Raw genomic sequence first — 25,984 nt, forward strand, 5'->3', positions numbered from 1 at the left:
AATGCCAATATTATGAATACCCCCTCTCTTTCACCAAATTAGTTTTAGACCCCTTACCGTCAGTCTCTGCTAAGTGATGTTATGAAATGACACTTTAGCCCTTATGAGTAAAATATCCTTATCTTATTATTCCAAAAATACCCCTCTATACCATTTCATTCTCTCCTTGTCACTCTCTCCTTCTATCATTCTCTCCCTACCTGCAGGGGGATCGCAGCTCGTTCTCCCTGACTATCGCATCCCACATGGCTCCTCTTTTTGAAGATTGAATTCTAAAAATTTTACAGGAAGACAAATGGCATCCTCGTCCAATTCTTCGTGCGACACATGCAAGTTTCTTCCACGGAAGTGCATACAAGAATACATGTTTGTGGACCAGCTGACAAAGTTTGCGAATGTTCACAAGGTTTTCACTGCAAGCAACGTTGCTAAGATCCTCAATGAGCTGAACCTGACGCAAAGAGAAGATGTAGTGAACTCACCAGCCTACAAGGCAAATGCGAGGCTTCACGACCTCGTTTATGGCTGTGTTGGTTTAATATCAATCCCACAACAAAGGCTGAGACAGGTACTGATTCGAGCCAAAGATTGCAATGACTCGATCTAATAGGAATGGATTTTTTTTCTTCTTTATTTCTCTCAATTAAAGAGAGGATTCAAATCCAGAAAGATTTTCCGAGAAAGAGAAGAGAATATCATAGTCTCGATTTTATCTGGTTCTTAGCATCTCTAGTCTGAACTTCTTCTATGTTATTGGTTTAAATATCAAAGAGAGATATTAATCTGTTAACCCTTATTTTACCTTAACAGGAAACTTGTAAGCAGTTCTAAAACCCTTCAGCTATTCTTCTAATTTGTTCGTCTTGATATGAGATCTTATGTAATGAGTTCTTCATCATCTCCGCCAACCTCGGAACACCCTCTTCATATTCAGGGCAATCCAACCCGAATTGCTCTACCAACACTTTCCACAAGTGTTTCCACTGAACAGATCCTTGTTTATGCAATTGAAGGCTTCGTTCTTGGTGTAGGGATCCACAGCCACACAAATGTGCTGCTCGGCGATGAGATTAGCATCGAAAGCATCCATGAAACTATTCCAACCGGCTCGAGTTCCTAAGAACCTTAGGGGCTTACCCTCTTGCTTACAGATGGCTGCGTAGGCGCAGAGGGTGCTGACGATGTTCATTAAGTTGAAGGGCGAGAAGCCGAAGATGCAATTGGGGCAAAGGACCAACCACATCAACTTGTCTTTCTTCTCGACCTCTTCCAAGAGAATGTCCTCCAGTGTGCGGTAGAAGTTGGGGGTGGGAAGCCGAGGGAGATCCTTGTGGAAGGGAAGCTCCTCAGGGCAAGGCGTCAGACTTCAAGTCATTGATGGAGCCCAGGTAGTGCTTGGTCCCTGTCTGGAGGCAGATGAGTTAGGGTTGTTTCTTCAATCAATTTGGGGACTACAACTAATGAGGGCAATTTTGGTACTCTTTTATTTTTTAAGCGCAAAATGGTATTTAGAAAAAATGAACTGCTGATGTCAGCATTCTTGATATATTATGTGACACTAACTGATGGTAAGGTCTAAGTCTAATTTGGTGAAAGAGAGGGGATGTTCCTATAATACTAGCATTCTTCAAGGGGTGGCGTTGTAAATTACCCTATATTTTATGTGACTTTACTTTGATTTCTCTTCACTTCTATCGGCATTTCTTAAACAATAAGGGGTAACTATGGTATTGATTCAGTTTTTATTTGTGAAAGCACCAAGGACTTGAATAAATCAAAATGAAACTATGACTATAACTCCGAACACCTCAAGACTCATTAACAGGTAGCTTTGCTTCTTGTTATACCTTGAAAAATTTATCTTTTATCTGAAATAAATAGCTTTATTTTATTTTTATTTATTTATTTATTTTCATTTTCTGTCTCCTAAAAGTTTTTTTTTTTTTATTGAGATTCAACTGTATATTAAAAACGATCAATTAAATGTTTTTAATAAAAAGATATTTCACCTTCAAAACTTTTGGCAGTACTGAGGTGGGGCAGATATGACATCTGCAATCTTGGCCCCAATATTTCCCTTTTGATAGGTCAGGTGGGGTTCAGAGAGCATTATGTGGGAAAGAATACCATGAAAAATCTTTCAGGAATCTGTGGTGGTCTTAGCTTTTTCAGTTATTTTTATTTTGTCAAGTGGTAGATGAATCTGTTAATGCTAAAAGGTAGCATATGAACAAGATAGCTTGGGCCTAACTCTTTATAAAACTTGAGCCCCAGGTAGGATAAGAAGCTCAAATAAGTAATGCCAATTGATGCAATTATCTTGTTCTCTAAAGCGTTGGTTGGATTCTAAAGATTTACTTTGCTTTAATAATAGACAGACCCTAAGTTTTTCACGTACATTATGATGTCTAAAGTTTCTCGTTAGTGTGATAGTAATATTACTTAGAACAACAACTAGGAAGGGCATTATATAGAACCACGTAAAATACAAATTATAATAGGGGAAAAGAACACTACCCAATTGCGACCTTTGGGCTTAGACACATGACATCATCAAAAGTCACTCTTGTCCCTCTGGTTGAATGCCAGTGCATGCACTCTCACTAGCTCAAGTGCTGACACAATGGTCATGTGAGCAAGTAGTGTTCTTCTCCCATTATAATAACAAGAGAGAAGGAAAAGCCTTTTTATTAACTTAGGTACAACTTTGGTAACATATAAACTATAGAACCTTAAATCGAAGGGAGGTCAATGGAATCATGCTAAGTAATTTTCAATATTATTATTTGTTGTTCCAAGTTGGCTTCCCCAAAGTATTTTATTACAGTTATTATATTGGCAAAATTTTCATACGCGGGATGTGGATGGCAAAAGGTTTCTACTATTCCTAGAGTAGAAAACATTATATGCCCCACACTCTTGGGGATAGGATGTCTTGTATTCTATTGCAATTCGAGGGCTTGAGGTCCAAAGGAATCAACCCACATTGCTTGTTATTTTCGTTGTTGGAGCCTCAATGAATTGAGGTCCATGCAGGGGTTCGGAGGATTATGCAGGCCTCAAGAATATTTTTTTAGGGTTATATAGATATTTCGGTAAACTATACCTATATGTGTTTCACTATGAATTTGTAGCGATTGTATTCTTTAAACAAGAGAAGGCATGAGGACGAGAGATTGTAAGTTGTAAACCTATTATTCATTATTAGTGAAGCAATTCTTATCTCACTGTGAACGTAGAAAATCTTTTCAAACCAAAATCTGTGTTACGTTTGTATGATTGTTTTCTTTCTACCGTGTTTGCTTTCTTGCATCGTGATTAAGTTTTAAGTTCCCACATACACATATCTACTTTACAATGCGGAAGGATTATATGATAATTATGATCGTTGAATGTATATAAAAAAATGTTTTAAATAAGTTACATATCCAATTTCAAACTCCACTTCAGTCAAATTTATTTACCATGTATGTCTATGCGTCACCGTGGGTGGGTAGAATAGAGAACCTTTGCCCAATAAAATTTTCTCACTTATACTGATATCTTAAGGGCCACAAAGATTTTACTAATTGGTAGAGTAGAGAACCCCATGTTCTAAATATACCTATAGATAAATATTTAGTAATTGATTGGAATCAAGGAAATATATCTTTTTGGGATTGGCTCTCAAATCATGGTTCTAAAAATTGGTATCAGATCAGATTGATATCAGTCCCTATAGATATCGATACAACTTGACCGATTCAATACCGATTTTAGAACCATGTCTATAAAAGTTATACCAACAATCCCTCTCTCTTCACACAACAAAGGAAGTGAGAATGGAGGACATCTGTCATGATAGCATTTTTCTAATTTTAAATAATTCTTATACAACCATTACAACAGGTAGTGGGAGATACATCATACATGGATGGCAGGATGGCACAAGTGGCAAAGTAAAAAAGCTTGGAATGTATTATGTAAGAATCCACATTATCTACCTTTCTATCCATTGTTAATTGTCCATGGTAGTAGTGCTTGATTTGTCAAAAACCATCACAATTCTAAGAACTGAATTCACAGATCAATCAAATGAGGATTAAGTGGGGGAGTTAATACCTATCATTAATTAAACTTTTAAGAATCATGTTAAGGTTAGATTTTAAATTATAGGAGTGGGTTCTTTGAGGAAGGTGCGAAAAGGAATGAAACAATGAGGATATTCTTTTTTATTTTTTCTTGAATAGGCTTTTTAATAAGCTTTCTTAGCCCTTTTTTTTTTCCCCCCTAACGGGAAACCCCTTGAACGTGCCTGGTTTTACAATTCAGGCCCAAGAGTAAATCCCAATTACACACAGTGACACCTAATCCTGTGTAACAAATCAATCGTGAGGAGACTCAAACTAGAGATGTCTGCTAACACACAGTGCTTTTGGACCAGTGGAGCTACACAGCGCCTAACTCTATTCTTTCAATTGGTCAATTACCCATATAAGTTTTGGGGAAAAGATCCCTGTCCATGCGCAGATTCGTTCCCATGCCCACTCACAAAAAATGTAGGATCCACATTTTTTTTATTATTATTTATTTCATCTATTTTGAAAATGTGAGGTCCACATGGATGATATTTTTTTAAACCATTAATTTAGTGTAGTGTACAGATTCCTTCCCACGCTAACAGCATGGAAAACCCTATCCCGCTTTGTTTTATTATTTGTGCCATGTACATTTTCAAATGCCCAAATAAATCATTTTATAGAAAGAAAACATAAAATTAGCTTATGAAGAAGTTGCTTGAGAACCTAACAAAAAATGACACAATAGATTAAAAAACAAACAAGTTTACATTTTTGCCAAACCTCAAAACTCAGTTTACATGTTGTCCACATCAATTGCTGTCTTATATCAAAATAAAGCCAGCAAAATTAATCGAAAAATTAAGGCAAATCAAGCCTAAAAAATTGCTGTTCAGACAAAAACACTCGAAACAGGTCAAGTTATTAATACCTCCTAATCTCCTGGAAACTGGAAAGAGCAAGCTACCTAGTACTTTGCAAGGCCCCCCTAGATTCTCCGGTTGCATCTGAAATCCATGAGGAAAACAAACCCAGCCAACTAATCCGAGCTCAATTTAGTAATGCAATTAGAGAGAGAAAACAATAGATGACGTACCTTAACATGTTATGTCCAAATCTGATAAAAAAAAAATCATCCATGGTGCTGCAATATTTCTTCACTGGTTGCAGACAAACTTTCCAGGGTTTCAGTCTTCAAACCAATAAGCACTACAGGTTTTCATCCAAAAAACAGTGAACACTTCAAGTATTGGGAACTCAACATCAAAGTGGCCGCCGCACTGAGATCTTTGTCAGCTAGGAACCAGTCCATATTTTTATGTTAATTGTACGAGTCCAGACCATCACAGGACTTGGAACCATCCTGTACCACATGGACGTGCTCTGCCAGATATACACACCCGGCAAGCACAAACACTACATAAAATTGTTAATATTGATCCAACCTTCACCAATATGATCCAATAGATAGAACATGCTGAAAGTAAAATGATCCAGCCTTGACAAGAAATTAACATTTTTTTTTTCTTTTCTTTCTTAAAAAGGAAAAATACATTTTAATCTTGTCCTTCTCCTACCTCACCCTTTTCTTTCCTGGGCTTTCATATATGTTCTTTTCTATCACTCAATTTTTTTCTTCTACTCATTTGGCATCGCTGTGTAATTTTTTCTCTTCAACCAATTAGTCTTATTGTTCACTCATAAATCAAAGTTCTAAAGAAAATGTAATGTTCAAACAAACTCAAGAAAGCAAAATATTGTATAGAAACAAACTTTTTTTTTTTTTGGGGGGGGGGGGGAGGGGATGTTGTTTGAATATAGTAATAAACAATTGAGTAAATAGTAAAATCTCTTCCCGACATCGCATTCCTCACTGGGTGGCCAAGCGTAGTCCTATTTTCAGCTTCAGTGATATGCAACTTTGCAAGCAGAGAACCAAACAATTGCAGGAGATATATACAAAGATACTACATAGAGAAGATCTCACAGGTACAAGTGCTGATCCAAAAATGTTGACAGCTGATATTCCAAGACATCAAATGCTTCCCATTGGACGAGCCATTGTGAATTAGCAACTCATACAAAATTCTTTTGTGCTATAAGTTGTCACCATAGGAAGATAATGACATGGTTCTGAGAAAGCTCCAAGGCCCACTGCTAGTCCCAATCCTGCACACATATAGACAGCGAAGATTAGAAGAAGTCACTATTTTGGCATTCAATTAAAAACGGTTATCATGGGTGACCTCTTTAATTTAAGCCGTGGGCTATTTATAGTGAAAGTTTATGGATCCTTTTTCAGTTAAGGATAAAACCCCTTGGTCCCTTACCAATACCCAAATGTCTGTCCAATTTATGTAACCAACTATTTAAAGAGAAGGATATCCACCTAGTATTTTTAGCAGTCTGATTGAGGATGCCCTCATGGGAACGTTTTCTTGACACCACCCCCCACCCCCCAAAAAAAAAAGGAAAAAAAAAATCGTGCTCAGACATTGAAATCTTCTGCTCCCTCCCCCAAAGAAAAAAGGGATCTGATTGGGAATCACTAACACCTTAGTCAGCTTGAATTGCCATGCTTTACATGCACACACCTCCATTTAGTCTTTCACAGTCAAGAATCATAAAACATTATTTGAATGGTGTTCTAAACTTCAGTGCCAACTGGCAGAGTAGATGCCTGTATGTCTTCTTCATTAAAGTATTTCCAGTCATAAAATCATATGGTGTTACAAAGAAGAGAGATGGACCAAATTTACATTTCAAATGATAAAGCTCATAATAGGACACAATGAAAAAGGGTAAAAGAAGGAATCCAATTCATCAACCAAAATAAAAGAGAATGAAATTATGATTTTTAGGACAATATATTCTGGGCTTAGTTGATTTACCTCCAAAAGCCAGCAAAGGTGCGAAGACTCATATAGGTTGTCAAAGCTACCCAAATTCCAACAAAACCATGGCTTGCAGAGAGAATTAACACACACAGAATGCTCACTGTGGCTACAAGAACCTGTAAAAAGAAGAATTTTCATAAGTAAACATTTTATCAAATATAGAAGAAAAAGAATAACCGAAAATTTTTACTCCCTAAACCATGTTAGCAAGGACTGCTAGACTTGCCATGGAATAAGCAGAATATGCAAAATCAGAGGCCCCAAAGTTGACACCATCAAAAACAAAAGCCAACGCATTGAGTGGCTGAGAAGCTGCTACAAACTGATGGGAGAAGATATTAATTCCAGAGCTATTTGGAATGGTTTAAAAAAAAAAAAGGAACAAAATAAGTACTACACCAACCGGGATGCCTATGCTTATGAGGTGAAGAACATTGATGTCCTTGGTGAATAACCTTGATGCAAATTGCAAGCCAACTCCAAGGACAACAGAGAGCACTAACCCTAGAACAAAACCCAACTGCAAAACAGATCATAATCCACTTTCATAGGAAATCATGGTAAAGAGGGTGTTTTTTTTTTTTTTTTGGGTGGGGGGGTGGGGGGGGGGAGTGATATTTTGGTCCAAAAGCAATGTACCTGTAACACCCGGGATGCAGTAGCTGTTGCCTTGCTATAATCCTTTTTAGCAAATGCGCTAGCAAGAATTGCCTGAAAAAACTCCATTTTAGTAGACTTATCTTGCTAAAGAAATTCAGAATAGAAGATGTCCAGCTGAACCTTTCTGATATACATTTTTTTTTATGTAAACCTTTCTGATATACTACTTCCATATAAATCAGAATTCCTAAGAAACAGAAAGTTTGAGCGAGCAGTAAAGCATAAATTAAAATGGATGAATAAATATTAAATGATGTATGACCACTGTTAAGTTATGTTATTAGCTACTGCAGGGGTATACTTGTCATACCCTGCGGTAGAATAGTTTACTTTTCTTTTATTTGTTCTCTTTACATTACTGCATTGTACACAAGGGTAAACATGTCCTTGTGATTGTATTCTTTTAACGTATTATATAAAGATGTGAGGGACTGCCGATAGCCATTTACTGTCTTCTGTTTCTATCGGCAACCCTCTCTTTCACCTCATTCTTCTCTCTTGTCTTCCTTCGTTTCTTATTCTTTTCTTCTTTATTTCTTTTGCTACTTCTTCCTGTTATTGGTTATCTTAGATCTGAAACTGCAACATGGTATCAGAACTTTAAATAACCAATGAAAATTGACCCATATTCTGGTTTTGAGAGTCTCTTTTGATTTCCTGTTCTTGTGACCTTGCTTTATAAGGGTATTTTCTGGGAATTGAAGTTATGAGGAATAGCAAAGGCATTAACCTTTCTCAGAGGAAGTATGTGTTGGATCTTCTGTCCGAAACTAGGATGTTAACTTCTAAACCTGTTGATACACCTATGGATCCACATCAGAAATTTGGCGCTAATGATGGTGAGGAATTTGCAGATAAATATCAGTACAAACGGCTTGCGGGAAAACTTCTTTATCTTACTGTGACCACACCAGATATTTCTTTTGCAGTTGGAGTTTATCAGCTAATTTATGGAAATGCTTAAACGGGCTCATTGGGAGGCAGGTTGTCAGATTTTACATTATCTCAAAGGTGCTCCTTAGAAAGGTTCTTATATACAGACCTAATAAAAATGTTGATCTTATTGGGTATTCTGATGCTGATTAGGCTGGTACTGAAAGTTATAGGAGGTCTACTACTGGTCTGTCTGGGAATTTTACCTTTGTCAAGGGAAACCTTGTTACTTGGCAGAGTAAGAAACAGACCACGGTTGTTACGTCAAATGCTGAAGCTGACTACAAAACTATGGCTCACAGTGCAGCTGAGTTGTTGTGGGTGAAGTCTCTTCTACAGGTGCTTAGGTTTCCTATTACCAAGTCAGTTGATAGGTTTTTGTGTTAACCAAGCAACTACTATATTACTAGCAATCCAGTACACCATGAACGGACCAAACACATTGAGGTTGATTGTCATTCTGTTATAGATGCTGTTATAAAGAGGTTGATTGCTACACCATTTGTTGGTATTGGTAGCCAGCTGGGGAATATGTTTTACAAAGGTGTCGTTTCGGCCTGCTTTTCTTGAAGGGTGTTCCAAGCTAGGTATAGGTGATATTTATGCTCCAGCTTGAGGGGGGAGGGGATTAAAGTTTATGTAGCGTTTCACTTATTCTACCACAGGGATATTCTAATCATACACTGCAGTACTTTGTTTCTTTTATATTTCTTTTGTTTAAGAGTAGAGGCATTCTTGTCCTTTTGAGTATCATAATGACCTAATGTTGTATCGGTCCATTATATGCTAAGATGGAGGGAACGGCTGATAGTTTATTCTCTTTTTTTCTCCACTCGGTAGTTCTTTCTTCCCCTTTTCTCTTCTCTTCCTTCACATCTCCTTGGTTTCTATCGACAGTACCTTCCTGCCCTAATTTTCTTCTTCTTTTGTTCTTCACTTCAACTGCTTCTTCTTCTTCTTGATGTCCAATTCTAGAACTGCAACAACTTAAACAAAAACCCATGGGATGGTGCTAATGTATCAAATGTGAATTACCACATGTTGACATGGCCAGAAGACATTCATTTAAATTTTGACCAGACAAGTCAGATTCAAATGTAAAAATGAATATGAAATTACCTGACCAGCAACAGCCAACCCATCAGCAAGAAGAGATGTTGCCAACCAAATCTGTAAGCAGACCTGAAATGCAGCCATGGGTGTTGACCCTAGCCGTGCAGCCATTGATGCTGCCAGGGTCACACAGAATGTCACAGCTATCACCCTCACTAACAACAAAAAACCTGAGTCCATGGACAAAAGCAAAATAGCGCATCAGGGATTGAAACAAAGTGTCAAAAAAGAAAACCAGTATTTAATAACATTAATCAATGCAAACACACAATTCTTCATAACGGAAGAACAGTAACATAGAACCAACATCATGAAGACCAAGATGTCTCAATTAGGTCCAATTAATTGAAATTGCATACATTGTCAAGGTTGAATTACTGGGATGGTTATGAATTGCTGATACTTTAAACCCTTGCCCTTCCCAATACCCAATCTTGGATGAACAACTCAATACTTCACTAAATCATTGGCAACGTTATTGACACTGATACTGAATTTAAGCTCTTACCATTTTTAAGAAGCCTCCCAAGTTTCAAATCTTTGAGACTTGGTGATACAAGGTCAACTTTCTTGATCAATCTCCATAACAGTATTAATGAAATTAGGTACCTAAATGACAAAATATCACCAAATGAATTTTCTAAAATAGCATGCTAAAAGTCAGCATAACAGAAAATACTGAAACAGTGAACTGTTTGAAAAGCAATCCAATATAACTTACTGAGAAATAACATGGGCTATTGCTGCGCCACTAACACCCCAATGGAAAACAAATATAAGTATGGGATCTAAAATGATATTTATTACATCTCCAGCCACTACATTGAACCATAACTATGAGTTAGACATAGATGCAGTTTGTATGAAACTCAGAATCAATATGTACGCACATATGTGGCACTAATTTCCATAGTTGTCATGGCATCGCCTAAGAGTCGCCAAGGGGGCGATTTGGCATCCTGACGGAAAAAGAAGTTCATGGCAGTGCTACGATTTATGTGACTCACAAATGGCGGTCGCCATTGGCTGAAAGGCGTCGCTATGGCACCACCATGGACGCCAGGTCAAGCCTGATTCACAAAGCGGTCGATTTTTTGTAAAATGCAGGGTGATTTTGATAGGGCTATGTTGATTTTTGATGATTTGATGTTGCTTAATGTTGGTTTTATATGTTATAGGGTATATATTATAGGCTTGTAGCATGCTAAATAACTTTAGAAAATAGGGGAAATAAAAAAGTAGCATACTAAATAACTTTTGAAAATAGGGAAAATAAAAAATGACACATGGGCGATTTGACCGCCATGGCAATGCCATAATGGGCGATTCATCGCCAAATCAATTAGCCACCCCTCCACTGCCTTTGATCGATTTGACGCCGTGACAACTATGCTAATTTCTATCTTGATAAATTTCAGAAATACAGAAAAAAAAAGGCAGGCCTTCAGTACACACCATGGAAACTGAGTTCTGTTTTCTCACTTAAAAAAAAATGGAAAAGAACTTTGCATTGAAAGAAACAACAGTGATCTCTGCTTACAAGTTGCATATAAAGGAGTTTTTGTGTCTTTAAGTCCTCGAAATACCCCTTGTGTGGCCAGCGAGAGAAGAATTGCAGGAGCACCAAGAGACCTCAATGTCAAGTATTGTTGTGCTGGGTTCAGCATAGGGGAATCCTGTATGCATAAAATATATGTTATATCATTACATAATAATTAGCAACGCATGCACTGATGTGCTAAATGTAGGGAAACAAAAATTAGAATTATTATTATTATTTTATTATTATTATGTTGGGGGGCTCATTACTTCAATTAGTCCCTGTGTTCCCAGATCTATCAGAATATCCCAGCAATGAGTACTACAGTAAATAAGTGGAAGGAGAAACAGACTCGTTGTATAGATGACATGAGAGAATTTCAAACATATAATATTTCAATTAGTTCTAGCTCCAGCTAAATATACATCACAACACATTCTGTTCCAAATTCATGGATATGATAGTAAAATGGATATCATAACCACACTACCAGTAACTCAAAATCTCCCTAAGAACCATTCTGTGTCTTTACCCCAAATGAATCTCTTCTGGATTGGACAGTTTCCAACCCACACATTATTTGGGATGTACTCAAAACAAGCAGACTTTAGGCCTCTTTGTAGTTTTAGAAGATGAATGCCAATAAGTTCTCTACCAACCATAAATTAAAGTTAGCATCAGAACAGCATCTGATGCAACCAATCCGATCTATGCATATACAATACATCGGCAAACCCACTATGTACAACAGGTTGCACCAAAATGGTCTGCGGTGAGGCAATGAGGTGTAGTGAACATCCAACGGCTGGGGTGCATGGCTGAGCCCTTCCAGCCGTTGGATGCTCACTGCACCTCACCGCTCGCTGCAGACAATTTGGACTCCAACAGGTTTTGTCTCCTTGGATCAGCCAATTCTTTTTTGACTGCCCAATCCAGAACAATCCAGACCAGTGTTGTCCAGGACCAATACAAACCAATGAACCATGATGCCAATCCTAAAATCCTGGGTACCTATAAAACCATACAAGTTACACTAAAAGGGAACCAAAGGACAAATGGATAAACCAACACAAATATAACTCAAAATCACCAAGGAGCTATCTGTCTTGCAACACAAAGGTTTCCTCCCAGGAGCAGGTTGTGTGCAAATGTGTGTTTGCACATGCACGAGGAGATTATCCACCCTCATACTTATTTTGATGTATTCATATACATTGGAATTTCAAGCTTTAAATATATATATCACTCCATGCTTGATTTCCACAAGCATGCCCAAGTAACAAAGATTGAAAAGGTAGATAGATATCTCTTCATTTGTTTATGAAGAGCAGCAGTAGTAATGTATTATTACATGGGGATGGGGGGATTTCCTACAAGGGCAGTGTAAGAAGGAATCTGCACACTACACCAATGAGGGGTTGGAAAATGGTATCACCAATATGGGGTCTAGATGGTCAAGATAGGAGAGAGAGTGTCAGTGTAGGCCCTACTATTTATTATATGGGAAGGGTATAAGAAAATCTGTCCAAGGGCGGCATACAAATCTTTTTCCCTATTACATAAATAAGAAATGTTCAACATATTGGCAAACTATAATTGAAAAACAAACAAAAACATAGAAAATAAACCAAAATCAATACATTACCGATTTTACTCCCATGAAATTTAAGAGAGGTTTTGATCCAAAAATTAGGAATATGGCTTGGACAAGACCAAGCACCCCTCCAATAACCAATGCACATGATGCTGATGGGATTTGCCTCTTCTCATGCTGAAACTTGGACATGTTTGAATTTCCACCAGAAAAAAGTGCTGAACTGTGGGTGATTTTTTCAGAATCTGATAAAGAGATCACCACATAAGTAAAGCATGATAATTTTCCATATGATTACTTAGGATGCTAACCATAAAACACATCTGAATTCACTTATAACCCCGCCTGCCCCCCCCCACCCCCCCCACCCCCAAAAAAAAAAAAAAAAAAGTAAAATTGGGGATACCAATAATAAAACAAACCCAAGTAATTGGAGAGAGAGACAGTGCTTCATGCTCTTTATATTCCCACGGAAACTAGTCATTGGAAATGAAAAAACGGGGTAAAAAATTAAAATTAAAATTAAAATAAAAGAAAGCATACCAAATTTTGGAATCAACTCTTTCATTTCACTGTTTGGAGCTAACCCCATTTCCATGTTTTCGTTTTCATCGTCATGAGTGTTCATTCTTCCAACAGTATCTTCCTCTGCAACAAAAGAAGTTGTGACACTGACAAGTGGGAATATTGCGATCCTTGAAACTTGATTAAACAGAGCAATAGAAACTCCCACAGCAGCAAGCTCCACTGGACCTGTAAAAAAAAAAAAAACAACAACAACCGGCAGTTAATTATAAATATGACTAGAAGTTCTCTGTCAAGTAACTTTGTATAGAGATAAGGTAATTTACACCTGAAAGTGGACAACAATTAAAGGTATCCAGCATGCATTAGGGTTGGAAAAGCATTTGAAGAAGCATTCCTTCTTCAAATACATATTACTAGAAATCAAACGTTTGTTATATCAAATAATCTTATGCAGGAAGGGCAAAGTTGTTCTCTCCTACAGAAGACAGCTAGTTGCATGTTCGCAACAAGAATAATCAACTATATCAGCCACATTAAGTAGCCTGAACCATATTGAACTAAGAATGTAAGCAAAATTCTTGACAAAGAAACAAATGCAAGCAAGTGGCTAAGCTCAAATATATTGGAATGCCATCCAGAAGGTGTGTGGACTAGCATTATGTTTAAACAAGTCAAAGAACCTCGTTATATAACATACTATCATCTTGTGAGCAAGCATTGTAATTTTGGGGTTTTTTGTGTTAGGGTTTCTGGGCGAGTTCTCTTGCCGGGATTTGGGTGTTCTTGAGCGATCTCCATTGTGACCTCATTTTCTTCTTCGCCCAAGGATGTAGCACACCAGATCAGTGCGTGAACCTCGTTAAATCTCTGTGTTGTGTGAATTTGTGTTTGTTTTTCCCTTCGTATTTGTTGGTGTTTGTTCTAACAAATTCTTTGTCTACTGGACCAAGCCATAAATTGTCTAAAATTAAACACATACTAAGGATTGTGGCAAATATTTCCTTGATGGCCCACATAAGAACGGTCAAAAAAGTCTTATCTTGACTGCCCAAATATCTTCCCCGTGGCATCCCTGTTGGGGCTCAAATTCTGTGGATGTGTCATCCACATTTCAAGATATAAAGATTTAAAATTAAAAATAAAATAGAAAAATTTTTCATAAAAGCTTAAATAATTAGTTTGAAAGTTCGACTTTGAGGCAACTTGAAAATACAAAGGAAAATAAATCCTAGCATGGTGGGACATAAAGTGGAGTCCAAAACTTGACATGTGGTGAATCCAAGGTGACGGCTCCAATGATAAATTTGACCAAAGCAGACCTCCTTAGTGGCTCAGAAAGGCAGACCATTGAGGGAAAATGTCATTTATGCTGCTTTTTGAAGGATGACTTTAGTTATTATCAGTGAGAAAGGACCAGCTTTGAGTATGCTGGAAAGATAATCCCCCTAGAGGCCTGTTTATGTTGTTCAATACTATCCTTCTCTATGATTAAACATTTGGAAATTCATGGTAATTAGTAACTATAATAATATCTCTACGCTCATCATTATTAAGATACTTTCAACCTATTTATATCAACACCATCAGTACTTCTAAACTAATAATTCAAGACAACTCTGGCTGAAAAATGCAGAATTGATCAATACTTTAAAGTAGGCAAGAATGGAACAGTCAGAAAAGTAAACCAGATATTTTGTTGCCACCAGGACCAGGATGATCAGCAAGTCAATCAGCAACAAATAAGAATAGCAAAGACATTAATTGGCGGATTGGCGGACAATTAGCATAATTAATATTCATGAGATCATAATAGAAACAGAAACTGAAAAGCAGTACCTATTTGGCCGATAAATGCAGTGTCAATTAGGGAAGCAATGGGGTCAGCTGTCAAAGCCATGGCTGCAGGAAATGCAATTTGGGCTATCTCAGAGCCAAGCTCATCCATCTTTAAAACATTCCTGATCCATCCAATGGTGGAATCAATCATTAGCAATTCTAACTTATTACTCAAATAAAGGCAACTCTGATGGTCTAAACTCACTAGGAAAGCAACCAGTGTAACAAAAACTCACTGGGCTGCAGATAATTAAACCAGTTATATTCAACCCTAAGCTAAAAGGTTCTTCTTTCTTTATTTCTTTTTGGCAGATAACACTAGAGAAATTTTGCAACAAGGAACACAATGAAATGGTACCTTGCATCCTTGAAGAGAACACAAAGGGGCATCTTTCTTTTCTTTCCACACGGAAGGCAGTTGGTATCCTCTTCCATTATCGGATGGACCAAATCTCCGTAACCTGTAGATGATAACCCATACATATGAGTCTTGCAGAAGCAGCAAACAATCGAACTTATTGCTCATAAAGAAATATATGTATCCCAAATTACGCAGCATTTCAACTGCAGCTTTCACATCATCGAATCATAATGAAATGACGAAGAAAAAAGGATTAAAGGAAACAAAGAAGAAGAAGATTAAGAAGACCACATGCCCACCGAATAATCAATGGAAGGGTTTTTTATAACAAAACCATTTTCATTCCCACCCCACCCCTCAAAAAACAACTGGAGTAGGGTTTATGGATGTAGGAAACAATTTTCTGCAAGCAAGTGAAATTAAGACGAATAAAAAGGAATCACAACTGTACACAAAAGAAAAAAAAAGCAATGATACAAAATTGTCAGAGCCTGGAACCAACCTCTAGCAGAGAGGATGCATCCAACCTTCGACAAACAAGTTCAGATTGAAGAAGCCCTCTTACCCATCTATAAAGTAGGCTTTAAATCATGGCTCAAAATTCAAATAAATCAAATTCTCATTCGTAAACTTTCTAATCACATTCACCCAAAAGAAATAATGGAAAAGTACATGATTACCCACTTTTAGATTTCTCTTAACAAAATTATTCATCAAAAGTTTCAGTTAACAAAAATACCCAAAATTAAGTTTCTTTTTACAAAATTACCCACTTAAAGTTTAAGTAAGTAAAAATACTCAAAATTGAGTTTGGGTTTACAAAACTATCCACTCAAAGTTTTAATCATAGAAAAATACATGATTATATGTGGAAGATGAAGAATCACTATTTTGGGTAGTTTTGTAAACCAAAACCTGATTTTGGGTATTTTTGTTAATTAAAACTTTGGGTGAATAATTTTGTAAACTCAAACCTAATTTTAGGTATTTTTGTTAACCAAAACTTTTTGTAGATAATTTTATAAAGGAAAATCAAAAAATAAATAATCATATAATTTTTCCAAGAAAAAAAGACTCCACCACACATCACTATAAAGTAGGCTTTAAATCAAGGCTCAAAATTTAAATAAATCAAATTCTCATTCATAGACTTTCTAAGCATCCATCACATTCACCCAAAAAAACACATCACAATAACAGAGACACGGGGTGTGATTTGAGAGAGAGTCGAATTTCTTCGGACTGACCGCAGAGGAGGAAAAACAAGGTTGAAAAAAAGAAAAAAAATGTTCCAAACAGTAGACTATTTTTTGGGAAAAAAAGTTGAAAAATTGCACAAAATGATCGATTTTGATCAAAATACATTTACTATTTTTAGGAAAAAATTGTCATGGTGCTACTGAGCGGATTTTTTAATATACAATGTCACATACCAGTCGTGGACCCTGTACTCTCTCCCCTACTAGAGGATTTGAGTGCAGTTTTTCGTCAATGATGAAACTACATTTTGATGTCATTACAATTCCTCTTCCATTACTTTTATACTTCTTTTATTCCTCTATAATCTTGAAAAAACTATCTTAAAACTTTTCTTCCAGCATTTGAATTATATGCGAATTTACATGATCAGATGGTCCTTTAGTGTTTATTAATTAATATGAATTTTGTGTCCATAACATCTCTTAGAGGGACCCATGTAAAGAATACTTTATCTTGTTGGATCAATCAATGCAGGCAGAAGCTTCCTTTTTTGCACTTTTTATCTTTAATATGTGATTTTTTAGTTTGTATGTGGGTGAAATAAAATACTGCATTAATTATTAATTAAGAGAAGAAAGGTCTAAACCTAGTTAACACCTACCCTTTTTTTGGCTCGAATTAGTTAACGCCTATCCATGCTTAGTTGTTGTAGCATTGTTTGAAAGCTTGTGGAGCTACCTCCACCAGTCGGTCCAGTCCACCTAGGCTCTATCTTTTTTCAACATATTTAGATAATCAAACCTTTTAGATAAAATAAAAATATCCAATAATATAGAAAAAAAGTTTCCATGTCCATTGATGCTCCTTACTTTGATTCATCCACTCTCACCATCTCTTTGCAGTAGATCCAAATGTCAACGGTTGTGACTCTTAATGTTTTTATTCTTTGCAGTTATTGGAGCATTTCCCTTGACCCCATTTATTGGACACATCCTACAAAGCTAAGGTCCACGGCAATCAAAACAAATATCTGGTCAAGTACACTGATAATTATTCATTCATTTTCACAAGTATTCCTATCAAAATTAGCGTCACAAAAGATAATTGAATGATTTGCCACCAGAAGGTAGTCATAATGAGATAAAACATGGAAAATATCTTCTTTAATAAATTGGGCACCAATTAGTGATCTATTGGGAGAATTTGGATTACGTGCTCATTTATTAAGATGGGTGTTCTAGTGGGCTAAGCAATGATGATCCAGCTCTAGAGGTCGTGTTCTGAATTTACGATGAACTAAGAAATGAATTCTAAATTTTAAATGAAGGAAAAAGATTACTACCTGGATGCGACTTTTTTTTTTATTGTTTTTTTCCTTTAGTAAAAAATATTTACAAAGGAGCATAGACTACACGGACCAGATACAATGGCTCTTCAGGTTGACTGTTTTTCTTTGGTTGGTCAAAGAATTATGCCTTGTGGCTTTTCCCCCTCTTCATACAAAAATTTAGAGAAAATAAAAAAAGTGTAAGATATTAGACCTTGATCCCTTGTATGGGATTAAAGGATGAGATCAGATTATTAGCATTTTGTGGCTTAAATTAGCATACTCAAAATATGATGTCAGGGGACGGAGGCAGACCTTTGGTTCAACATAACAATATATTAAATAAGAAGAAAGACTCTCAACCATTCATTCAATTAATCACTATTTCATGTAAGAGGCAGAAAATATTCCTCGCCAATCAAATTTAGTACAACTCCTGAACTAAAGTGTCCACTAATGCCACCAGAAACGAAGTCCCAAAAAATAAAGAATGTAAGTAAAATTAAGAGCCCACACAACTCAATTCAGTTCAACTTTATCCAAACTAAATGGGGCCGACTATATGGATCTTCTTTCTCCAATCAGCAATATTCAAAGATATATTACTAATCCTAAGCCATGGATGTCTTTCTTCGCTATTTCTCTTAGAGGCATTTTTATGCATAGCCCTAAAGAACAATCAAACAAGAGGAGAACAAAAATCCGTAGATAAATAAACTATAAAATGGAAAATCCAACATCTGCCCATTCACTACAAACCAATGGGCTTCCACCAGACCCCTCCAACACCAAGCCAGATGATAATGTTGACAACAGAGAAGATGAACCCATAACCCCACCATTTGGCCAGTGGCACATAGTTGGCACCATAGAATACTGGAGCCGATCCAATCCCATAGTGAGTTAGACCACCCATGAGGTTGGAGAGAAAGGATAGCACCAAGGCCCCAAAAAGTGGTGGAGTGCCAAGGGCACTTGCAACAGATAAGAAGGCCGTGAACATGGCACCAATGTGAGCAGCCCCACTAGCAAAGAAGTAATGAGAATAGAAGTAGAGAAGAACCAGCATGCCAAATGAGAGCTGCCATGACAGACCAAGTCCTCCCACGAACTGGGGGAAAAAAAAAAAAAGCAGATTTTTTAGTTGCTGGAAACTGCTTCAGGTTAAACATGAATAAAGAAACAATTTGAATCATAATCTACCTAAACACTCCAAAACCACTTCTATAATACCACAAGTTGATAATACTGATATTCTCAGGGAAAAAAAAACTATGTAGAGTATATCACAATGACATATATATATATATATATATATATATATGCTCTCCAATAGGACAAATAATTATGATATAGACTAATATGTATTCAGTAAGATGAGTCAAGTCTAATTACTATTACATTTTGAATGTGGATAGAAATTCATCATGCATCAAAATATGCCAGATCAATTTTTTTTTTCCAAATGTTGAATGGTTCTGTAACAGGTTATTCTTCAAGCAATCACTTAGGTACCAAAGCAGTCCACAGAACTAGGCAACAGAATGCTAGATCGTAACACGACCTAAGAAAATCCTCTTTCCAGACATATATTTAAGAAAAAATCCAAATCACTTGATGGCTAAATTCCCAATCTGCAGATGCCAGTGTAGAGCTGATGCAAACTTCGGCAATGGTAAATGTGGTAGTCGTAGATTCATAGGACCTCTAAATTTCTTTCCATATATTAGGAAATTATGTCATTTTCAGTAATAAATAACTCACTAATACTAAGAACAAAAGTTGGTATTAGAAATATCTTCTCAAGATCTTTCTAATTGTAGCCACATTAATAATTTTGTACATGGAACTCCTATAACCAGCATCTTAGTTAAAATTTTGAAAAAAGTAACTTAACAACCTACATTTTTATATTTTCTGAGCTGTTAGGGAGAGAAGGGAAATGAACCATTCAACAGGACCTTTTCGATTCAATAAGTAAATAAGACTCATCCTAACAACTTGAGTAAAAAGACTTAAAATTATAAAAGCATTGATACAATTAATTTTAATTTAAAATCAATTATATTTAATTAGTTTTACTAGTTCTCCCTCAGACATCAAATCAATACTGACATCGTTGTTTCATGCAAGATTCCATGTCAGATGTACCTTAAGTGTTTTGTACAAGCTAAGCTGACTGAAACCGCACGTAATCTTGAGGTTTAATCATATTCAAAACAAGAAATTTTTAAGCTGTTAGAGATTGAAACAGTGACTTCTTGAGTTTTGTCAAGCTGTTTATATTTGGTTGCTTTAATCCCATTGATATCCTAATTATCCAAATCAGATATAGCACCATGGCAGCCTCTGCAGCAAGAAAATGAATAATGCCAGTTCAAATTTCTTCTCAGAAAGTTGAAAAGATAACAGACCTTAACTACAGTCTGGCTGAACCAGGAGATGAGACCATATTTGTTCAAATAGCCAGCCATTGCAATGAGTGCAGCAAACCAAGTTAGGGTATCCCAGGCAACCGCTTCAGCTAAGCATTCCTTCCAGGTCACAACTCCTGTTAGAAAAAGCCACTACTGACAGAGAGGCAGAGACAACTAGAGGAGAGATTCACTAGATCCAAAAAAATTAGGGCTCTGGCTCGATGTTGTCTTGGTAATATATTTATATTTCTTAACTGAGCTACCATGCATATCTCACTTGTAGCTTAATTAGCATGTGCACCCCGAGAAATGATGTCTGGGTGCAGCAGATTCCACTGCATCATTTGTTCGGTGGAGAAGGAACATTCTTCTGATTCTTGTAAACAGAATTTCTTGATAGGAAAGCAGACCTCAAGGAATACATATCATTACAAATTGAATTTAATGTTAAAAAGAAAGGAAAGGAACACCACTAAACTACCACATGCATAGAAAACTAGCAACGTGAAGTCTCCTCCAACCAAATCTTGTTTGGAGAGGAAAGCATAATACAACTCTTCTGTAGTGTCCCTGCAATCCAATGGTTCTATTGAGAGAGGAAAAAGACATTATTATAGTGGGGTAGTAGCCCTTCTATTTTCTAGTGAAGCTGATCTCAAGGGTATTATCCAAAATGGCATAGAATTTTAGCATCCAGATGTTCAGCCGGATGACCAAAGAACAAGCCTCTAATAAAATTAACGAATGGCAACAGCAGAGTGACCCTTCACTAGTCCCTTATACATGAAGGAAAGAGAGAGAGGCTCGGAGACTGATGTATTACCCCCATCGAAAGTCCCTGGGTGTATAACACTTGTAATACAGAGTCATTAAAACTGCCAGCTGTACTGTATGGTTGCTAACAACTCCATCCATTAAATTATGTCCTCCATTATATTAGGTTCTGGCTCAATATTTCCCATCTTTAAGACCAGAAACTATACAAAGGAACACCTTTAAATGTACCAGCCGAGGAGTTTTTAGGCTCAATGCTTTCTTTTCTTCGCATGGACCCCAATTTATTAACAGAACCTAGCTCAAAGTACTCAACATTAAATACTCGCATGGACCATAACAGAACCTAGCTCAAAGTAATCAACATTAAGTATATGTTGAAACAAGAATCAGTACTTGAATTGGCATTTTGTAAAGCCATATGGCTTCTTCGTAGCCTACCAGCTTCATAAGATGCCTCTCAACTCGTCTCAAAGTTGTAATTTCAGTGCCCATTCTAACTCCCCCATCCCCCCCCCCCCCCAAAAAAAAAAAAAAAAATACAGCATAGTGATAAGAAGAACAAGGAAAATAATGGTGATTTTTTATGGAATAAGACAAGCAATCTTTTTTATTTATTTTTCTTGCATTGTTTCTTCCTGTTTAGATAATCATTCCTTATAGGCTATGGCATTGGCACTATTCTATTCGATCAGTTGATTATCAGTCCATAATCGGACTCAAGATAATTGGGTTAATCGAGTTTTGAGAAAGAATTAATTGATCAATTAAGCTATACATACCCAATCCTTAAATGAGCTCTAAGCAGGCTATCCACAGTCAATTATCAGTCAGTAATAGTATTTGGTCATTCTTGACCGTCGGGCCACTACTTCGTATTGGGAATGCCCATTTATAGCCCGTTGCAAAGGAGGGGAGAGTGGGAGCGGAAGAGGAATGGGTGTTGAAGGTCGGGGCTGTGACAGTGGCCGTGGGAAGCTCTAGGACTCACAAAATTTTATTTATTATAAATTATTTATATTTCTTTATCATCAACTGAAAGACTTAGGGAAGAAAAAGACTTAGCATGGGAGAATGGAAGCCCGGGGGGAGAGAGGGTGGAGAGAACCTTTCTTTTAATTTTAAAATTAAGAATTCTTTCACACATTTGCTCAATTTCTAAATCTACAGAGTCTAGGGAGTTTCTTCAAAATTTATATCTAGTTGTGCCATGTAGAAGGATGCTATTGAAAACAATAGACCATTTATAGGAAAAAAAACCTGATATATAAGAAATTAAAACTGATTAGACTAATAACTATCAATTGTGATTTGATTTTTATAGACCAAACTTTTATTGGTTTGATTTCGATTTGATCTAGTATATGTAGAAAACTATAACAAATCGAATCGATCATTTCACATCCTCAATCAAAATGTATATAGAAAATGACTAAATGATGTTGACAATAAATAAGTTAAATTTTTTACAATTCAAATGAGATTATATCCACAACAAATATGTGACAAGCCATAATTAGGCAATCCAAAGGCCCCTAAACATAAGATGTTATCTTGAGAGAAACAAGAGGGAAAGAACACAGGAATATTATACATCAATGGTGGACATCAATTGATGTAAGCAAAAGAAATTAAACAAATTAATCTCAAACCGATAAAGCTTGTTAGTCGTCTTTATCATGGACTATTATTAGACAAATGGAGATGATTAATTTAAGAGAATCAAGTCACTGTAAGACCACCAAATTTCATCTAAAAATCTAAAGAGTCACATTATAACCTGTCCAGGAATTTCCCTTTTGAGGGGTTTGTGTCTGGCATTCTAGTGTAACATTGGGACCCAAAATTAAGATTCTCCTGCTTGCGACTGTGCACCGATGTATCATAGATGATAGAGTTTTACTTAAGCCCCAAAACGGCACCGACATAGCCAGTTTCCCAGCGCAAATACACTATAAACGAAAGCCAAAAAAATAATTTCATGTTATAAGTTGATGATGATACTTGACTCTTAAGTTGAAGGGAAATTCTTTGCCAACTCTAGTTCTGCTGGAGACTCAATACAGAATGCAAATAATCTGATTAGCACATTGTTACAGAAGGGAATAATTCTTCTAATAAGGCTATAATTCTCAGAGTCCATCTAATACTAATAATAATTTAAAATTTTAGAAAATAATACAAGCAACGCAAAGCAGTATAGAAAACGAAAGAACAAGCGCGCATAAGGAATCATACCGCAAAAAGTAGAGTAGCCGCCATAATAATCTCATTCTTGGTCATTGGCCCCATCTTCTCCAACTTTTCCTTCGCAAGTTTTGGTGCGTCAGGACTGCTCTTCACTGTAGGTGGATAAATGACATACAAAAGAAACGGGACAACAATCAAGGACACCAGACCTGGCACAATAGCAGCTCTGGCCAAATATGTCCAACTAATTGTTTGTTTAATCGTGTTATATGTAAGATTTGCACTCAGTGGATTTGCCGCCATAGCAGTCAGAAACATTGATGAAGAAATCACGGATGTCTTAAAGCAAGTAAGCATAACCAAGACCCCAACCGGTGTTCGGTCCCATCGCCAGCATTACTACTGCAGACAACACAAAGGGACTTAACTAGAGGGAGGAAAACCCCACCCGCTCTAGCAGACACCGAAGGAATAGCAAGAGCGAGTAGTGCCTCACCAAAAAGAGACACAAACTGGTAGGCAATACGGTTACCAAGCCCCGTCTTTATAAATCCTCGAGCGAAGAAGAAAGCCAGAGCTATAAGCCATGGAATCGAATCACCAAAGGCAGAGAAAGCAGTAGCAAAAGTTAGCGTCTTAGTGAGTACACAGGCGCCCAATCCCATCAAAGCAACAGCACCGAGAGGCAGCGGTTGTGTGATGATGCCGACGATGGTAGCAAGGAAGATAGAAAGCAACTGCCAAGCATTCCTCGATACACCGGATGGAACGGAAACGAACCATAGGATAACGCCAGTCGCAATTGAAGCCATTAGTGGCTTCAACGAAGCTCCCTGCCATGACTGGGACGAAGGTGCAACCGCAGCAGAAGAAGCCGAAGCTCGAACACTAAATGTCCTATGCGAGTGTAAATCAGCACAATTCAGAATATTTGGAGAGAGATTCGACAGAAGAACGCCCAGGAAAGGATTCCTAAAGGAATGAGTGCGCGGGTGTATCCCATCTTGATTCGAAAGCAGCTCGGATCTGCTCGTGGATTGAAGTTTCACAGGTGATGACTCTGTTGCAGAGCGGCATCTGCGACTTGGAAGTGAACGAAATCCTAAGTTGCAGGAAGGAAGAGCAAGGGACGCCATTAGTGGCGCACCTCGGAGCTTCACAGTTCAGAGTTCAGAGTTCAGGGGAGAATTGGAGGGAGAAACAGAGGATCACCGGCCATGGTTGGACGCAGGGTAATCACTATCATGCGCCGAATGACAACGTGTCCTCTTCGAATCTTTTCAACCGTTGAAGTTGAATCGAGTGGTGATTGGCGAGAATCAACAAGAGCCCGAAAAAGTAGAAATCCCCTACTCAATGACGAAAATACCCCGGAATTATTGTCAGCACAAAAAAGCACGTGAGCTGACATGCAAGGTCAACACTGTGAGGACGGGGGAGTCCAGCAGTGAACCTGAACCAGATGTGAGACTGACACATAGACTGACAATTGATCGGGATCCAACTCGAATCAACCAAAACTTCTGATTTTGGTTTTGGGTGAGTGGTAGCAGCGCTTAAGCGTCCACTCCATATAAACACACCATAATTAATTTTAACCGTTGATCTTTTGATAATTAATCCAAACCGTCAATTACCCTCATGCCTCTATTAGGGCTTTCTACTTTTGCATTCGGTTCCTGTTTTGTACCTGGGCTGGAGACGGTTGTCACGATACTTGGAACTTGGAAGTCAGAATAGTCATCATTGCATAACGAATAGCAGCAGGGCTCCAATCTGGGTGGGCCGACTTGAGTAAGGCGGCGGCCTCGCTCGCATGGGGGCAAGCCATGGATGTGCCTGAGAGAATGTTGAACTCAGTTTTCCGGGCATCAGAATCTAAACCGTTCAGTCCTACCCCATCTATCCATGTGGCTGGAATGTTGACACCAGGGGCGATCAAGTCTGGTTTGAGGATCTTCGGGTCTATAATGTTGGGTCCTCGACCAGAGAAGGAGGCCACCACAGATGCTGGCTTCACGCCAATGACGGTGCCGTGGAAGGCAATGGTGGCTGTCGGAACGGAAGAAGAAGAAATGTAAACTTTGACTGCGTCACATGGGGGTAAGCCATGGATGTGCCTGAGAGAATGTTGAACTCAGTTTTCCTAGCATCGGAATTGGAATGTGTCTCTCTGCTTGCTTCCTGCGCGTGACGCCATCTAGCACCACCCTCACACTTACATAACCTTCACAAAATGACTCATTTTTTAAATTTAGAGAGAGAAAGAGAATGGCAAAGTAACCGAGGTGATGGTGGTAGTGGTGGTTGTGGTGGTGGTGGAGGAGAAGGTGGTGTTGCAGCATCAACCTGCCACTCTCTTATTTTACTATTTTCTCTTTGTGTTTTTTTTATTGTTTCTTTCTTCACTCCCTCTCTGCTCCCTTCCCTCCTCTGTATCTGTGCGTGTTTTGCTTGCTAAGTAAGCAGAGTATAGAGAGCATCGTTACAAGTAGAAGAAAAAGAAGGTTGGGAAGGAGACCCGATGCAAGCGTGATAAGTGAGTTTTGGGATTTG

General features: G+C 37.5%; 2 protein-coding genes and 1 pseudogene across 6 annotated transcripts; 1 reads left to right on the forward strand and 2 right to left on the reverse strand.

Moving 5' to 3' along the window:
* The first annotated feature begins 295 nt into the window (after nt 1-295).
* Nucleotides 296-1,120, forward strand: LOC122089019 (protein ASYMMETRIC LEAVES 2-like). Its single transcript, XM_042658424.1, has 2 exons — nt 296-568; nt 992-1,120. The coding sequence occupies exons 1-2, from the start codon at nt 296-298 to the stop codon at nt 1,118-1,120; spliced, it is 402 nt and encodes a 133-aa protein (XP_042514358.1).
* Nucleotides 1,121-4,807: 3,687 nt separating this feature from the next.
* LOC122089865 (protein DETOXIFICATION 42-like) lies at nt 4,808-16,158 on the reverse strand. Of its 5 annotated transcripts, XR_006143360.1 has the most exons (15): nt 16,086-16,104; nt 15,518-15,620; nt 15,160-15,281; nt 13,339-13,548; nt 12,847-13,040; nt 11,202-11,337; nt 10,383-10,479; nt 10,170-10,270; nt 9,668-9,831; nt 7,595-7,666; nt 7,359-7,475; nt 7,182-7,277; nt 6,950-7,071; nt 5,155-6,227; nt 4,808-5,065 (listed from the first exon to the last, which is right to left on the reverse strand). XR_006143360.1 is itself a non-coding variant. In XM_042659605.1 (14 exons), the coding sequence occupies exons 2-14, from the start codon at nt 15,592-15,594 to the stop codon at nt 6,155-6,157; spliced, it is 1,581 nt and encodes a 526-aa protein (XP_042515539.1). In that variant the 5' UTR covers nt 15,595-15,620; nt 16,023-16,158; the 3' UTR covers nt 4,808-6,154. The 5 variants fall into 5 exon arrangements, 4 of the variants coding, with proteins under 4 accessions (XP_042515539.1, XP_042515538.1, XP_042515540.1 ...); XM_042659605.1 differs by having other exon boundaries at nt 4,808-6,227; nt 16,023-16,158; XM_042659604.1 differs by having other exon boundaries at nt 4,808-6,227.
* Nucleotides 16,159-18,738: 2,580 nt separating this feature from the next.
* On the reverse strand, nt 18,739-24,605 carry LOC122089946 (annotated as a pseudogene).
* Between the last annotated feature and the right edge of the window lie 1,379 nt (nt 24,606-25,984).

This window comes from Macadamia integrifolia, chromosome 9 (assembly GCF_013358625.1).
Source record: "Macadamia integrifolia cultivar HAES 741 chromosome 9, SCU_Mint_v3, whole genome shotgun sequence".
Classification (NCBI taxonomy): Eukaryota; Viridiplantae; Streptophyta; class Magnoliopsida; order Proteales; family Proteaceae; genus Macadamia; species Macadamia integrifolia.

Coding starts and splice junctions, on each gene's coding strand:
- LOC122089019 (XM_042658424.1), top strand. CDS start 296: ATGGCATCCTCGTCCAATTCTTCGTGCGACACATGCAAGTTTCTTCCA. Junction 569..991: donor CACAACAAAGGCTGAGACAG/GTACTGATTCGA, acceptor TCCACTGAACAG/ATCCTTGTTTATGCAATTGA.
- LOC122089865 (XM_042659604.1), bottom strand. Junction 7,667..9,667: donor GGTTGGCTGTTGCTGGTCAG/GTAATTTCATAT, acceptor GAGTTTTTTCAG/GCAATTCTTGCTAGCGCATT. Junction 7,072..7,181: donor CATATTCTGCTTATTCCATG/GCAAGTCTAGCA, acceptor TTCTTTTTACAG/GTTCTTGTAGCCACAGTGAG.